Genomic DNA, 16084 nt, shown 5'->3' on the forward strand with positions numbered 1-16084 from the left:
CACGGTTAATAGTGAGTAACGGTTATACAAAAATTCTGATAATGTAACCTGACCCAAAAAAAATTCAAAATATAGAGTAGTTCTCCCATATAATAGAATATCTATGCTTTCATTCAATCATTGATATGTTTTTAATCCAGTAATAGATATTACACGTGCTTTCATTCAATAGAGTTAGTAGCTCTCCCAAATAAAAGAATATCTATGCTTTCATTCAATCATTGATTTGTTTTGAATTGAATACAAATCAGCAAAAATGGTGGGAACAACAACATGCATTGTCCTGGACAAAGAGCTGTATGAAACTACATAACTAAAATTACAGTATATGTGTAATATCTATTACTGGAAGAACCCCCATGGGGTGGTTTCCTTTGGGCCAAACAGCAGCTAGATTTTATTTCCTTCACTACGAAAAGAACCGAATCAAAACGAAAGAAAAAATGCATTGGATATAACGATTGGCTAATGAAAAAAACCAAATGTGGCATTGTTATAAAGTTAGGTTAATCAAGCGTTCACGCATCATCTGCTTTCTGACTAGGGGGAGTACCGGCAAGCCAACCCCACACACCACCTGAACCCTGCTTTTGTTTTGCATTTAAGGCAGCCTGCTCAGATGCAGCTTTTTGTCTCTGGAGGAGTTCAAGTTCCTTTTGTAGTGTTCCAATTGTTTGGAGCTTCTGACCTAATTCAGCAACCTCCACCTGTGATCCCAAATACTCTTTTCAGTGAAAAAGAAAAATCCAAATTCTTCCACATAATAAAAGGAGATAAACGCCAAACTTCTAAAGCAGTCTCACACAGACAAACTAGACCATAACAAAGAGAGATTTTCCTAGAATGATTTCATTGACAAATTCTCTCAGGCAGGTATGCTTCCCCAAGTGACACCAAACTGACCATAGAGTAATATGCATTTGGTGTGATTAACAGTTTTTAATACAATCAAGAAATTTTTGTGAAGAATGGAAAATTTTGAAATTCAAATTCCTGATCAAATTGACAACTCCTTGCTCTATGAATAGCTAGTACATGAATGACATTGTACTGCGTTTCCCCAATAACTTTTCCTCACTAAGCTACATTTGGAGGAAAAAAATTACCCAGTGATGGAATATTGATCACTTCATTTGAATGCCTATAGCTGATAATTTATCGAACTAAGCATTTACTTAACTGCTGGAGAGTGGACTCGGTTCACTCCAAGTGATTAACTATGAATCTATGATTTCAAAAGTACTCCTCACCGACAACCCTAGCCAGTAAAGCCAAGAAGGGAAGCATTCAATTTCCAATTAGGTGTTTTGTGATTTCATCAAGAGCTCTTTCTCTAACAATACTATTGTGAGTTGGATCCACTGGAGAGATCAGGAATACGGTTTAAAATTGTGAGCTTTAATTTCTCATAATGGTAATAAATGTTCAGAAACACTTTCTCGTGGTGACCCAGAGGGGAAGGTTGTCAGAAGCATTAATGATTACCTCAAGTTTGAAACACCTTGACTGCTCAGAAGCAAGCTGACCACGTACTGATTGGAGCTCCTGCATTATCAGTGCAAAAAAGTGAGGACATTTTGATAGCATTATAGAACAATAGATAACATACAAGTTGTGTTTTTAGATCTCATTCTGCTTATTTAACCGCATAATTTACCAGTACTTTACCCATGGATTATATTCAATGTGTACTGGCAACATAGTGTTTCATCTACTTCCAAAATGAAAAAGAAACTTCAACAATTAAAATAGTTACCTTGCAAAGGTCAGAGTTACGAGTTTCAGCATCTGCCAGCTCTTGTTTTAGTTGAAGTGTGTGCAACTTCTCCTTGCTGAGTGATGATTCCAATTCTTCTTTCTCATCCTTCAGGACTGTTATAAGATCACCTTTTGATTTCTGTTAGATACCCAAAAATCAAAATGTAAAAGTGGTGACTAGCAAGAACTGAAATGAAAGCAGGAATAGAAATGAAATACACCAAATGCAGAATTTATCTGTTATGCCTGTAATTTGAATAATGCAGACAGAATTTGCAATATTTGAGGAGTGAAATAGGAATTCACTATCAACAAAAGAGGAATGCTAGCAACACACTCTCCACTATTGCTTAAAATTTATTGACACTATAAAAGTATGAGAGAAAAACATTAATTTAAGAGTAAGATCCACATCATTTTTGTAATTTTCAATAAATTTTAGCTAATAGTAGAGTGCGTTAAAGAGTGTGTATGAGGGTGTGTTGTTAGCATTCTTCATTGACAAAATACAAATGCACATATAGGGTATCTGTGTGGTTTGTAGTTTCTTATGAGCTTCCAAATGATTTTTCATTATTATTTTTGCTTTGGACCTAACATCAGCAAAAGGTGAAATATCACACTAACTGGTTCAATGACATTGGCTAGACAATGCAAGTCTATGTCAGTCAAGTGAAATAGGGCATGCTTTACAATAATACATACTATTGAATCAACATTTTCCATAGCAAGTTCCTTAACTTTCCCTTCATGCCCTGCTGCAAATTCAGACACCAGATCTCGAGTAGCATTTGTGGCGTTGTGCACAGCAGCAACACCGTCTGGTATGGGATTGTCAAGTATTTTTGATTGCAAGGTTGATTTGTGGCTTGGTTTAAGGACATAGACCTGAACACAGTAAACTACATCAGGGGAGAGAGAACAATAAAACAAAAGTAAAACAAAGCAGTAAAGGCCAAGATTTTGAAATAATATTTAGTTCTTCACCTCATTGTTGTACCGTCCATTGTATCCTCCAAATGATACAAGTATGTCTTCACCATCACATGAGCTTACAACCAAACTTGAGCCCTGCAATGGGAAATGCTTTAATATCATAAGCAGATAGCACTAGAAAACTATGATGAGTGATGACAGCATGGAGTTAACAAGGATGTAACATTTAGAATGAATATATAGCACATGCAACTCTGTAACAAGATATGCATATATAAAAGGGAGAAGTCCAGAAACAGAACTCCTGATAAAAATATTTACCATCAAGGGGGAATAACCACTTGGAGTGTAACACATTATACAAAATGACAGCATCAGAAGGTTATTTTTTCTACATGTCAATATTTTTAACAAGAGTGAATATTTGGTGTTCTCCCATGATAAAAGGTCACTACACAATTAAAAGTACCTCACTAGCAACAGGAACACGCCCTTGAACAGAAGTTACCATTGACCAAGTCAGTGTAGACATATTTAACACATCAGTCTCTGAGACCCCTGCAAAATAGCATGGAATATAACTTGAAACAAGATATATAAAGCAACCGTAAGACACCACCGGAAATGTCTTCTAATCTAAAATCAACGATACATTTGCAACAAACTAGGTGATAAAGCCATACAGATATATCTGTTAGCATCTGTTGATAATTGTTAGTGCGCGAATGAATTAGTTAGTTGGGCTGGGATGAGAAGACATAATGCATGTTCCCCGTAACTGAGAAGAGGGGTTGACAGTAGAAGTATCTAATCATTTGAGAGGAAATTGAGGCCTTTGGGCATTGGAAGTCAGACCCTCAAAGTTCTGTAGTGCTGTAATCAGGGAAGATTTTCCCTATTCTTTCTAATAGGCTACCAGTTTTCTATCATAACTACACTACAAGTTACCCACCATAATGATCCCAATAGAACAGTAATGTTTTTATAACTATAACTTATACAAATTGTTTTCGAAGCCATGAATTTATTCTGTTACAGTAACTCCAGAATGCATTATGCAGTATCTTAGTAAGTTCACAAGTAATTTTATTTAATCTAACCATTTGAAGCTCATTTCTACAAAATTATGTTCAGGTGAACATTCCCAAACATAGAATTCAAACTTCCGAAAGCAAACTCCATTCTCATAAAAAAGTAATACTCTGCCAATTACCTAAACAATGAAGGACTAATCAAGTGCATCTCAATGTTGGTTGCTAGGATCTTCTATGTGCTTTGATTTCTTTTGGTTGTATTTGATTCTCCACCAAGTTTTAAACATTTTGGTATCACTTCCATTCACTCATAAAGCACACAAAGAAGGAAGAAATATGCAGGACAAATAGGCCAAACTTGGCCTATGCATGTGTTAATACATATTAAGAATTCAAACAGGTCTTGGAGAAGATGGCACACACTGCATGTTCAATAATCTTTACCTTAAAAATGGCATTTTCTTTAACACAAACTACCTGAGATAATCAATGGAATGCTTGTTATCAATTTGAATATTGCTCTACATTTATCTTCCTTTCTACTGTTTTTAGAAGTTGGGGCCATGCTTGACAGTACAAGTATGCATAAATACATGCAATTTAAAAATGAGAATCAAACCAGTTAAATTAGTTTCTCATACACACAAACATGTCTCTTTGTGCGTGTATATTTGAAAGCATGCCAAACCAACAAACTATGCAGCACTACCATCATAAAACTAGTTATTTATTTATTTATTTAGTTTGACCTAAGAATGAATGTGTCTACTGCAAGAATTCCAAAATTATTTGTACATGAATCAAAAAATATTTTATACAGGAAATATCCATTCCCCAAAATGAAATATTTTGAATTTAGGTAACCAGGTGACAAAAAGCCGTACCACTCTTATTGTCACCCCCACCAACAATGAACCAGTTCTCCCCTACTGTCACACCAGCATGTCCAGCGCGGGGTGTTGGTATTTCACCCAATTGTGTTGGTCGAGACCATTCCATCTGCATAGTTCACATAGATGATTAGATGAAGCTGATTTTTCCAGTCCGCAGCCTAATAGAAGAGGCAGTGGTCTTACAGTCTGCAAATCGAGAACGTGTAAATCATTATAGCAAGTTGCATGTGAACCCCCACCAAAGATAAGTAAGTATCGCTCCACATGAATAGCAGCAGCATGATCAGACCTTGGAGAAGGAGGCACCCCACTGCCATTTGAGATTTCTTTAGCATCAAGAATTAACATGTTTCCCTTGTTAATATTTCTCTCTAGATAGGAATAGGAAAGCCAGTATAATAGCATATTCAACACCAATGAAAATGAGTAACAATTACCATGTATCAGAACCAGATTTTGGCATAAGCAAAGAAGATAATTGCAAAACAAAATCAAACATCAAGTCCTTCTTATGTTTTTTTTTTTTTTTTTTTTTGGTTTACACCCTTAAAACATTAACATTTACCAGCATATTAATTAAAACTTTCATGCCCAACCCCACCCAACTAAAAATATAATAAGATAGAAAGGTTGCTTCAGGAAACTTCTTACACAGCATCTATTTCATCCCATGTCATGGTTTCCAAATCAAGAATATGCAGGTCATTCAAGAGAGTTCTCTTGGCATCTTGTCCACCGAAAATTACTAAGCTTGTTCCAACTAAGGTAACTGACTGGCCTCCACGTGATACCTAAAAAGGACACATGAAAAAAATTCAATTTAACTGTTGATTGATGTGTTCCATTTAAAAAAAAAAGGATAAAATTAAACTCCCCACCCCTAATAGCTTAAGCAAAAAATTATACTTCCTACTCTTGAGAAATTAATATTTGCAACGTATTGATCCATTGAAATGTGAACAAGCCATTTAGAGGCAATTCTTCTTGTTGCAACTATCAACAACATTAGCAACTAATTTTGAATCCTACTCAACTTTGGTGCCTTAGAAAACACATCGAATATTTTGGTTAAAGTTCCAAAACCATTAGTGAGGGAGTCTAAAATTTCATTTCATTCTCTGATAGGTCCTTAATTCATAAAGAGGGCCCAAATGCATTTTTGTCCAAGAATTTCTCTAAGCCCCTAATTTGGAAAGTATACAAGAGAAAGAAAAAGAGCGGGGAGGTTAGTAGTAGCCAGGTGGCACAGTAGAGTTGGTGTGGAGGGAGAATTCTTTACAAGGGAAGTGATAAGGAGAGAGAAAGGGGAAGAAGAATCTTGTTTTGTTGGCAGAGGCATTCGTATGTTCTAGGAAGAGTATAGCTCTAGATAGGGAATTACTCAAATTCTCTGGTTTTTTGTCTTTATTTCCGTAATTAATATATATCTCATTTTCTTTCTATCTCAATACCAATTTTCATTCCTTTTCTTTTTCTATTACTCTTATGTTCATCATTTTGTTGTCTATGGATTCCTAACAAACTGGTCCTTCTTGCCTGATAATTCAATTTCGACGAACATCGTTAGTTCCATAATCAGCATTAGTGACTACATTTTGAATGCCACCAAAGAAAAGGGAAAGCAGAGTCTCAGCCATAAAAGAGGCAATGTCAGATTTTCGTAACATTCTGGCGGAGCTACGAGCTTTGATAGTGGAAAACAGGGAGAGACTTGATTCCATCGCTACCAAAGAATCAGATAATGACATAAGCTCTCAGTCCAAGAAGAAACCAGAGGCAAATCCGAATGAGAGCGGATGGTCCAAGCTTGACGATGACTCGTTGGAGGAATTTCGACGATTGGTGAAGCAAGTTGAGCTACAGATGTTCGATGGAGAAGATCCCGTTGATTGGATCATTAAGGCGGAGGTGTATTTCGAGGTGCGAGGTACTCAACCATAGGTAAAAGTGAATTTGGCCTAGTTGTGCATGGAAGGGCCAACTGTTCATTTTTTTAGGTCCCTAACGGAGGAAGGAGGAGAGTTGACATGGGAGAAGTTCAGAGAGGAGTTGCTGAAACAATACAATGGAATCAGCGAAGAAAATGTTTTCGAACAGCTTGCTGTACTGCAACAAGACGGAGATATTGAAGACTACATCCAGCAATTTGAGAGGTTGACCGCACAGGTTGGTTGTCTTCCTAAAAAGAGCAACTCCCAATGCAAGTTTCAATCATCTATCTCCAAGGATAACTTCCAGGTATTTTGTCCATGGATTACATGACGGAGTAAGGGGCAAGGTGCGAAGCTTACAGGCTCTTGGGTCTTTACCTCATGCTCGCCTTCTGAATGTGGCCAGAGCTGTGGAGTTGAAGATGAGGGAGACGAAGGAGAACTGGGCTGGATCATGACAGTTCGGATCCAATACCATGCTTAGATTCGGGGCACAGCATAGATCTGGGTCGAATGGGTCGAGTAAAGACAGAATGGATGATTGGGTCCATGTGAAAGGAGGGAAAGAAGGCCATGACAGAAATACAAATGGCCCAACATCCAAATATAAGCCCAAATTTGAAAAAAAGGGGACGTCGAGAGGAAACAAAAGGGGCTATGCTTTAGGTGTGGGGGCCCTTTCCACCCACAGCACCAATACTCAGCCAAACAACTGCGTATAATGTTGACTGAGGATGACGATAACGAAACAGGTGAGACCCACAAAATGGAAGTCGATGAGAAGGAAGGAGGTGATTCCAAAGGAGAGTCCAGTGTTATGAACCTTCAAAGCTTGGAAGAGTTGAAATTCCTCCATCCACGCACATTAAAGCTTCAAGATATGGTAAAAGGAGTCCCTATTCTGCTCTTGGTTGATAGTGGGGCAACCCACAACTTTATATCCAAGAAGATTGCCGAGAAGCTAGGGTGGCAAATTGTTGAGACCAAACCCATAAAAATCAAATTGGGTGATGGTCACAGAACAGAAACCCAAGGGAAATGTGTGGGCATAGAGCTTGAGTTAGGGAAGCATAAGGTGAAAATGGATGTCATTCAATTTGATTTGGAAGGAATAGATGTGGTGTTGGGAATGTCTTGGCTAGCATCCCTTGGAGGGATGTGGGTAGACTAGGAGAAGCAACTCATGCTAGTGCAACTGCAAGAAGAATGGGTTGAGTTGAAGGGAATTGGCAATGAAGTACAGCGTCATATGGCATTACATAGTTTTTTGAACAAATATCTGCAGCTGATTGAAGGTATATTGGTTTATGCTGAGCTGAATTTGTCCCTTACAGGAGGAAACATGAGGACACCAAAGGAGTTACAGAAGTTACTGACCTTGTCGATGCGGTATTTCAAGAACCTAGGGGGTTGCCTCCCAAATGAAAAGAGGCACATGCTATTGTGTTGGATGGAGCAGGTCCAGTTAATGTAAGACCATATCAATATCTTCATCATCACAAGAATGAAATTGAGCGATAAGTAAAGGAATTGTTGCAGGCTGAAATAATCAAACCAAGTCAGAGTACTTTCTCTAGTCCGGTTATCTTAGTAAAAATAAAGGACACCTCTTAGAGGATGTGTGTCGACTATCATGCTTTGAACAAGGTCATCGTTCCTAACAAATTTTCCATCCCAGTTATTGATGAATTACAAGATGAACTCCATGGTGCAAAATATTTTTCCAAACTGGATCTCAAATATGGATTTAACCAAGTCAGAGTCAAGGAGGAGGACATGCACAAAACAGCGTTTAGAACTCATGAGGGCCACTACAAATATTTAGTAATGCCCTTTGGTTTGATGAATGCCCCTTCAACATTTCAAGCCCTCATGAATTCCGTTTTCAAGGATATGATGCGTAATTTTGTACTTGTGTTTTTTTATAACATTTTGATTTATAGCCCAGACTGAGACTCTCATTTGGAGCATATAGTCAAGGTGCTGCAATGGTTTCAAGCTGAAAAGTTAGTTGCAAATAAGAAGAAATGTTCTTTTGCCCAACCATCAGTTGAGTACTTGGGTCATTTAATCACTAAGGATGGGGTGGCAATGGATCCTAACAAGATTCAGAGTGTTTTAGAGAGGCATGTTCCAATTAATGTGAAGGGAGTCCACGATTTCCTTGGATTGACGGGCTATTATCACAAATTCATACTGGATTATGAAAAAATTTTCAGGCCATTGACTGTTCTGACCAAGAAGGATGGGTTCTTTTGGTCCAGTGAAGCACAAAAGGCGTTTGAATTACTCAAAGAAAAGATGACCACTGGGCCAATTTTGGCCTTACCAGACTTTTCTAAAGAATTTATCATCGAAAGTGATGCCTCTGGGCTTGGTTTGGGAGCGATCTTGATGCAGGAGGGGCGTCCTGTGTCTTATTTCAGCAAAGCTCTTGGGAAAAGGAATCTAACTAAATCAGCCTACGAGAAGGAGCTTGTTATGAATAGTTAGAAAAGACGTATTAGGATTAGAATTTATTTTAGTATTATAATAATGGGCTTGACCTAGTAGGATTACATATGTATCCTTATAAATATAAGAATCTCTACACATTGTAGAGTATCCATTTCCAGCACACTAATCTATCTATCTCTATATGCTCTTTCTCTCTTAATCTCTACAGAGCTCATGGCCGTGACTCTAGCTATCTAACATTGGCGTCCCTACCTTCTTGATCGTAGGTTTGTTATGATGACAGATCAGAAAAGTCTCAAGCAATTAATGCAGCGGCTTATTACCACTGCCTGTCAGCAGAACTGGATTGCCAAGCTCCTCGGTTACCAATTTGACATTGAGTATAAGCCTGGTCAAGAGAACAAGGGGGCCGATGCTCTATCCCGTATGTTTGGAGATTTAGAACTCAATTCTATGCTCCATACACCTAGCTGGATGGGAAGCAAGGAGTTGATTGAAGAGGTGCATAAAAATGCCCATTTACTGCAAATTATTTCTGCATTGCAGCACCAACAGCCCACCAAACTAGGATTCACCTACACTAAGGGGGTTTTGTTCTATCAAGGGCGTTTGGTAATCTCTAACCAATCTGCTTGGATACCTACCTTGTTAAATGAGTTCGTGGTCATTTTGGTTTTTATCGAACTTATAGAAGGGTAGCAGCCAACCTATTTTGGTTCGGTATGAGATGTTTAGTTCAGAATTTGTGCAAGAATGTGATACTTGTCAACACCAAAAATACTTAGTTGCATCCCCTGCTGGCTTTACAACCATTGCCAGCTCCAGAACAGATTTAGGAAGAAATATCTTTGGATTTCATCACTGGGCAGGGTTTGACGCTATTTTAGTCATTGTGGACTGGTTGTCAAAATATAGTCATTTCATCCCTCTAAGACACCCTTACTCTGCTAAAACAGTTGCTGAAGTTTTCACTAAAGATGTGGTGAAACTACATGGGATTCCTGCTTCCATTCTAAACAATGGAGATCCTACTTTTGTTAGTAGTTTTTGAAAAGGGTTGTTTAAAATGCAAGGGACGCAATTGAAAATGAGTACCGCCTATCATCCTCCGACCGATGGACAAATTGAGGTTGTAAACAGGTGCCTTGAGACCTACTTGAGATGTTTTATTGCTGACCAACCTAAATCTTGGGTTATCTGGTTGCCGTGGGCGGAATTTTGGTGCAATACCACCTTTCATGCATATACAGGGAGCACTACTTTTGAGGTAGTATATGTACAGACACCCCCTGTAGTAACTCAATTCTTGCCCTGTGAAATCAAGGTGAAAGCGGTTGGGAGAGAGCTTAAGGATAGAGATGAGGCCCTCAAGCAGTTCAAGTTACGTTTGAACCGAGCCCAAAGTTCTATAAAGGTTCAACCCGATAAGAATCACGCTAATCGACAGTATGACATAGGTGAGGTGGTGTTTCTAAAACTCAAGCCTCATGGTCAGCAATCTATAGGTGCAAGAATTTGCCCAAAATTATCCCCTCGCTACTATGGTCCTTTCACTATCTTGAGCAGGGTAGGGAAGGTTGCCTACCAGCTTCAATTACCCCTAGAGTCTTGCATTCAACCCCGTTTTCCACATTTCCCTCCTCAAGAAAGCTGTTGGAAACTACTCAAAAAATGATAATTTACCTACTGATTTGGAAGGGGATCTCAATTCCCCTTTGGAGCCTACCACTGTTTTGGCCTCTCGAGTCATCACTAAGAAAGGGGTGTCAATTCCTCAACTGCTGATCCAATGGAAGGGAAAACCAACTGAAGAGGCTAGTTGGGAGGAGAAGTACAACATCCGCAATCAGTCCCTGACTTCAAGCTTGAGTACAAGCCTAGTTTTCATGGAGAGGAGTATGATAGGCCCTTAATTCATAAAGAAGGCCCAAATGCATTTTTGTTGGCAGAGGCATTTGTACGTTTTGGGAGGAGCATAGCTCTGGATAGGGAATTACTCAAATTCTCTGGTTTTTTGTCTTTATTTTCGTAATTAATATATATCTCATTTTCTTTCTATCTCAATACCAATTTTCATTCCTTTTCTTTTTCTGTTACTCTTATGTTCATCATTTTGCTGTCTATAGATTCCTAACAAACTCTCTGAAGCATAAAATCAATAATAGGGTATTCAAAATTAGTTGTTATTGACAATGAAAGTTACAAAGAAGGAAAATGTCTCTAGGAGGCTCTTCCGTAGTTGCTAACAGTCAATAAGATGGTTGTTTACAATAAAATGGACTAAAGTATAGAACATTGGTGGAATATTTCATGGGAGGGAGTGTAAGTTTTTAAATTAGTTAATCTAAGTATCTCTCAAGGAAGTGGGGGTCTAAGTTTTACAGAAAAAGAAAAGATGAAGCAACACTGCATAAGCATCAAATTTATGCATCTCTTGTTAGACAATCAGAGAAAAAAAAAAACGCAACATGCCACATATATCTAAAATTCAACAATTTCAAAGATTTTTAATGACAGATACATACCGGGGGTTTCCCATAAGTCTTTAGAGTTGACCATGTTGCCTTTTGCAGATCAAACACTTTCACTATTATAATATAATTAACATTCAATAATAATATTAAAAATAGATTCTTAATTGTAATTACAGTAGAAAAGATGACAATAAAAGAATACAGAAGTAGGAAAAAAGCAACTAAACAGGGAGGAAACACCATATCAATGGGCATAGATTGAATCAACAAAGCAAAATGTTACATGTTTTTATTGTTCAATGAAAATTTACTTGAAGAACAAAAAGAAACCTACTAACAAAATTTGTACATGAATGTTTCACTTGAGTATGTACACAAATTTCATCACTCTCTACCGTCTAGATTGCGTTTCTTCAAGGTGAATAAAGTAATAATATCATGTCTTTCAGTTTTTCAAATGAAGTGAAGAGTGAACCATAAAATTTTGTAAAGCTTTTGCTCTGAAACTCATTTAAATGACACTCCTAAATTTCCCATTTCTACATGCTTTAAGTTTTGCATAGATATGATGCTAAAGAATGACAAGACATAACATTATTATCATATACCTTGGATACTTTCATTCCGATCTTTTGTATGCCCAGCAATTGATAGAAGTTTATTTTCCCATGGAATCTATGGTGACGAAGTTACAATAATCAAAATCCAAAATATTCTGAAATTAGTACTAGCAACTAACAAAAACGCGTTGAATATAGAAGAAAATATGATGCAGGACTTTTCAAATGAGAAATTTTTTTTTTTTCAACACAAACCAGGGAATGACCAGCACAAGGGGTTAATGTTGCTGAGGATGACGAGTCAGTAGACTCTTCAACCTTAGCCTCAACCTTTGACCAAGTCCAACTTCTCAAATCAAGAACCTGTATTGTTTCAATGTAATTCAAAGTTAAAACAGAGTGTAGTCAACTCAAGAGGTAGAGGGAGGTTAAGAAAGTTAACCTGTGAAAACCACAACATAACCATTACTTGAACTTAAATTGGCAGTTTGAGACAACCTCACAAGATATATTACTACTTAGCCAAAATGCATGTTTCATGCAGCAGAGATATTAAATATATGCTTACATGGAGATCACTAAGGTAACGACCATTGTGGTTTCCCCCATATATGTACAATTTGTCTAGCACGACTGCAGCTCCATGCTGAACATATAAAAACACAATAATAGCTGAGGAAAAGGAGTAAATTGATTGGATATAAACAACTTGCAAAGAAGAATGGAATTTATATTTTGACCTCATATCTGGCTTTTGGACGTTGACCAGATACAGGAGGTGCAATCCATTGGTCATAGACTCCAACTGAACCAATGCCTTCAATGACAACATCCTTATCCTGGGATCCAACTTGACTTCCATTTTCAGTGGAAATAGTTTTTATCTCTGGATATGAGTTCCCATTCTCAATTACTGGTTCAACTTTGGTATCATACTGTAAAACCAGCAAGACAAAATAGAAGGGGCAGAATTATGTCAAAAGTAGCAGGAAAAGTGGAGAAAAATAGGATGCTCTCATTGCATTTCTCATGTAACTTTACGATGACAAATCTCTTACATTAATTCACATCTAAAGATCAAATCCTAAATATTATATCAATAAATCAGCACACAACATGCAACAAAAACATTGAAATGACTCTCAGTCGCACAAGAATTGGATGCATGCCTGGTGGATGAAAGGAAATGACTCAGCATTACATATAACCTTAGTGATACTTACATTCATTTGTACATCAACAACAGGGTCTACAATGGAGTTAGATGCTCTTGAATACCAACCAGGATCTTCTTCCTACATGAAAAAGGGAAATAAGAATGAAAGTAATTAGCTACCATTCTGCATTGTACCAAGGAAGAAAGGTGAAACAAAATTATTAGCATGACCTCCAATATTTTCACAAAAAGACGCATGGCTTCTGTGGAAGACATGTTTCCAAGTTGGTTCCAGCTGCATCAACAACCACTGCTGCTTATTGATATTCTCAACAAAACAAAAGCACAGTGCAAACAGCCAGAATAATATAAAAACAATTATTAAAATTAGTGCAGCATGCACAACAAACTATTTGCATAACGTATACAGCATGAAGAAACATTGGTAAAATCCTAACCACACATAAATGCATACATTAATAGAGTGAAGGATCAGTGAGACTGATATAGAAATAGCATAGCGAAAAAAAAGAAAAACAAAAAGACAGCTTGAATGTTAAAGCACACTAACCTGGCCCATTTACTATGCTCCACAATTTTCCATGAACTGGGTTCAGGGATGTTACAACGTCCTATACTAGCCTGGCATAACAAATCAAACATTAAATTTACGCGTAATTCTCATGAATAAATCCCTACTTCAAATCAAAATAATATCAGCACATCTGACAACAAAAACAAAAAGCCATTTGATACGAGGAGGCTAAAATGGTGGGATGGATGGATCAATGCAGTGGCAAATCAACATTTCATTCCTCGGTGTTTCAAACGCGTCTTATATTTATTGGTGTGCATTTCATCAGAATCTACACAGACTAGGTTTGTCTTTTTCTTTTAACCAATATTGCATACAAAACCATTGCGTCCTGAAATTGTTTTTTCATTTTTGTTCCACTCACTGTCTAAACTCCAGATCTACCAATAACTACACCCCCTGGAATAGCTAGAGGCACACTCAATTGATCAGAAACGCCTTCCAATTCCATCACCGACAACACAACACAACAGAGCAAGCTAGCAATAGCAAAATTAAAAATCGAAACTCGATATTCACATAAATAAGAGTTGCGACAAGCGAAAATAAGCGAGAGCATGAAATGCGCGCCGAAGCAGAAAGTGAATCGAAGAGATCGAAAACGGTGCGTACCTGCTGATAGAGGCTATAGAGAAGAAGAGCGGTGGAGTTGGCGAACTTGGCGGTGAGGGCTTTGGTAGGAGACGTGGATCCGTCAAATCCAACGTAAGAGGCCGCGGCGTAGAAGCGCTCTGGATATTGCAGACCAGAGCTTGCTCTCGCCATCGCCATCTTCCTTCTTCACACTCAAACCAATTCCTATTCAATTGATCTCACTCACTCCCGCACTTACACCAATATACAATACGACGTGTCGTTCTTGTTCCTTCTCGAGAGCTGATATTACAAGTACGACACAAAACGAAGGTGGCGTGGAACTGGTGTTCTACACGTTAAAATATTACCATGTACCCGTTGCCTGCCATGTTATTGCAGACTTCACAGATCCACCATAATTGGTAAAAATTTTGGCATTAATCCCCCAATGTTTCCATAATTGTCAGTGTCAACCCCTGTAATCTGTCCTTTGCACTAGTTTCTTTGTTCTTCCCCAAAAATTAAAATAAACTTCACACTTATTATTTACTCTCTCACTTTTACAAATATTGAAAACATAATTAAAAGTTATAAAATTTAATAGAATACAAAAGTTGTAATTAATAACGTTAATTAAATGTTTAATAAATATAGATCTAAACACGCTGTTATATAGTATGATTATTTTTTATTAAAATAAATTTTAAGAAATTATTCTAAGGAATTTATAAAAAATATTATTTTTCATAATTTTTTATTTAGTCTAATAATTTTTTTGGTTAAAATTAGTTTATTTTATTTTATTCTAATAAAATTTATGATTAAATTTGTGACATAAATCGTTAGTTTAATAATTTTTTAGTTAAAGAGTGATCTAAATGCACCGTAATGCTTAGTTTGTTTTGGGTAAAATTAAGCAGATAAAGAAAAGTATATGTAAAAAAAAATAATGTGATTAAATATTTTGACTTTTATATAAGTGGAAATTATCGTTAACATGAGATCTATCAATTTACTTTTCCTCCAAAATTATGAGATTTTGGGTGAGGGTGAAAGACATTTTTTTTATATTTTATTGAAAATTTTTAAAATAATACAAAAAATAAAATTATATAATTCAAAAAAACATATTAAAATTTTTATTTTTATTATATTTTTTAATATAAATCATATATACTTTTACTTTTTTATTATCATCCAATTAAATTAAAGATTTTTTTATTTTTCTCTTATTTCTATTGATTCAAACAAAATAAATTTTTATTTATTTTTCATTTTTTTTTACTTTTTTCCTATTCACTTTATATTTCATTCAAACATAATATAAACGCAAAGATGTAAATTTATATTATTTTTATTGCATATTAATGTAAGAATGCAAAATTAAAATTCGAGAATTAGGATTCCCCCCCCCCCCCTCATCCTATACATTGACAAGGGAATCAAAATAAATTTTATTAAATTGCATTTTTAAATTTTAATAAAGAAAAGACTATGATAAAAAAAATGAAACATAATATTAAAGCATTTATTTTGTGGTTGATATATTTAATATTTACTATTTACTATTCAAATATTAAACAATTCTATCACAGCTAGTTGTGAATAATTGTTTACAAAAATGACTTTAATTAACTTTCAATAATTATGTCTAACAAGTTGGCAGCTATCTCGTATTGTTCATTGTACGTGTACACACATACCTACGTTGTCA

General features: G+C 36.4%; 1 protein-coding gene across 3 annotated transcripts; it reads right to left on the bottom strand.

Annotated features, from left to right (window-relative positions):
- Positions 1-95: 95 nt before the first annotated feature.
- Positions 96-14848, bottom strand: LOC113871224 (acyl-CoA-binding domain-containing protein 4-like). Of its 3 annotated transcripts, none has more exons than XM_027508171.1 (18): positions 14407-14848; positions 13771-13841; positions 13431-13494; positions 13267-13338; positions 12784-12978; positions 12612-12689; positions 12299-12406; positions 12092-12158; positions 11535-11596; positions 5273-5412; positions 4805-4931; positions 4613-4727; positions 3164-3252; positions 2746-2829; positions 2464-2646; positions 1757-1897; positions 1486-1545; positions 96-707 (listed from the first exon to the last, which is right to left on the bottom strand). In XM_027508171.1, exons 1-18 carry the CDS (start codon positions 14563-14565, stop codon positions 519-521), a joined length of 2004 nt encoding a protein of 667 aa, XP_027363972.1. In that variant the 5' UTR covers positions 14566-14848; the 3' UTR covers positions 96-518. The 3 variants fall into 3 exon arrangements, with proteins under 3 accessions (XP_027363972.1, XP_027363974.1, XP_027363973.1); XM_027508173.1 differs by having other exon boundaries at positions 265-707; positions 2500-2646; XM_027508172.1 differs by having other exon boundaries at positions 265-707; positions 2452-2646.
- Positions 14849-16084: the final 1236 nt, after the last annotated feature.

Source organism: Abrus precatorius, unplaced genomic scaffold, assembly GCF_003935025.1.
Source record: "Abrus precatorius isolate BTA unplaced genomic scaffold, Abrus_2018 Scaffold7, whole genome shotgun sequence".
Taxonomy (NCBI): Eukaryota; Viridiplantae; Streptophyta; class Magnoliopsida; order Fabales; family Fabaceae; genus Abrus; species Abrus precatorius.

Excerpts from the sequence above, each read along its gene's own strand:
- LOC113871224 (XM_027508172.1), bottom strand. The coding sequence starts at position 14,565 with ATGGCGATGGCGAGAGCAAGCTCTGGTCTGCAATATCCAGAGCGCTTC. Across the intron at positions 13,339-13,430 it reads TTTTTGTGAAAATATTGGAG|GAAGAAGATCCTGGTTGGTA; the intron begins GTCATGCTAATA and ends TTTTTCATGTAG. Across the intron at positions 1,546-1,756 it reads GTAACTCTGACCTTTGCAAG|GAGCTCCAATCAGTACGTGG; the intron begins GTAACTATTTTA and ends CTGATAATGCAG.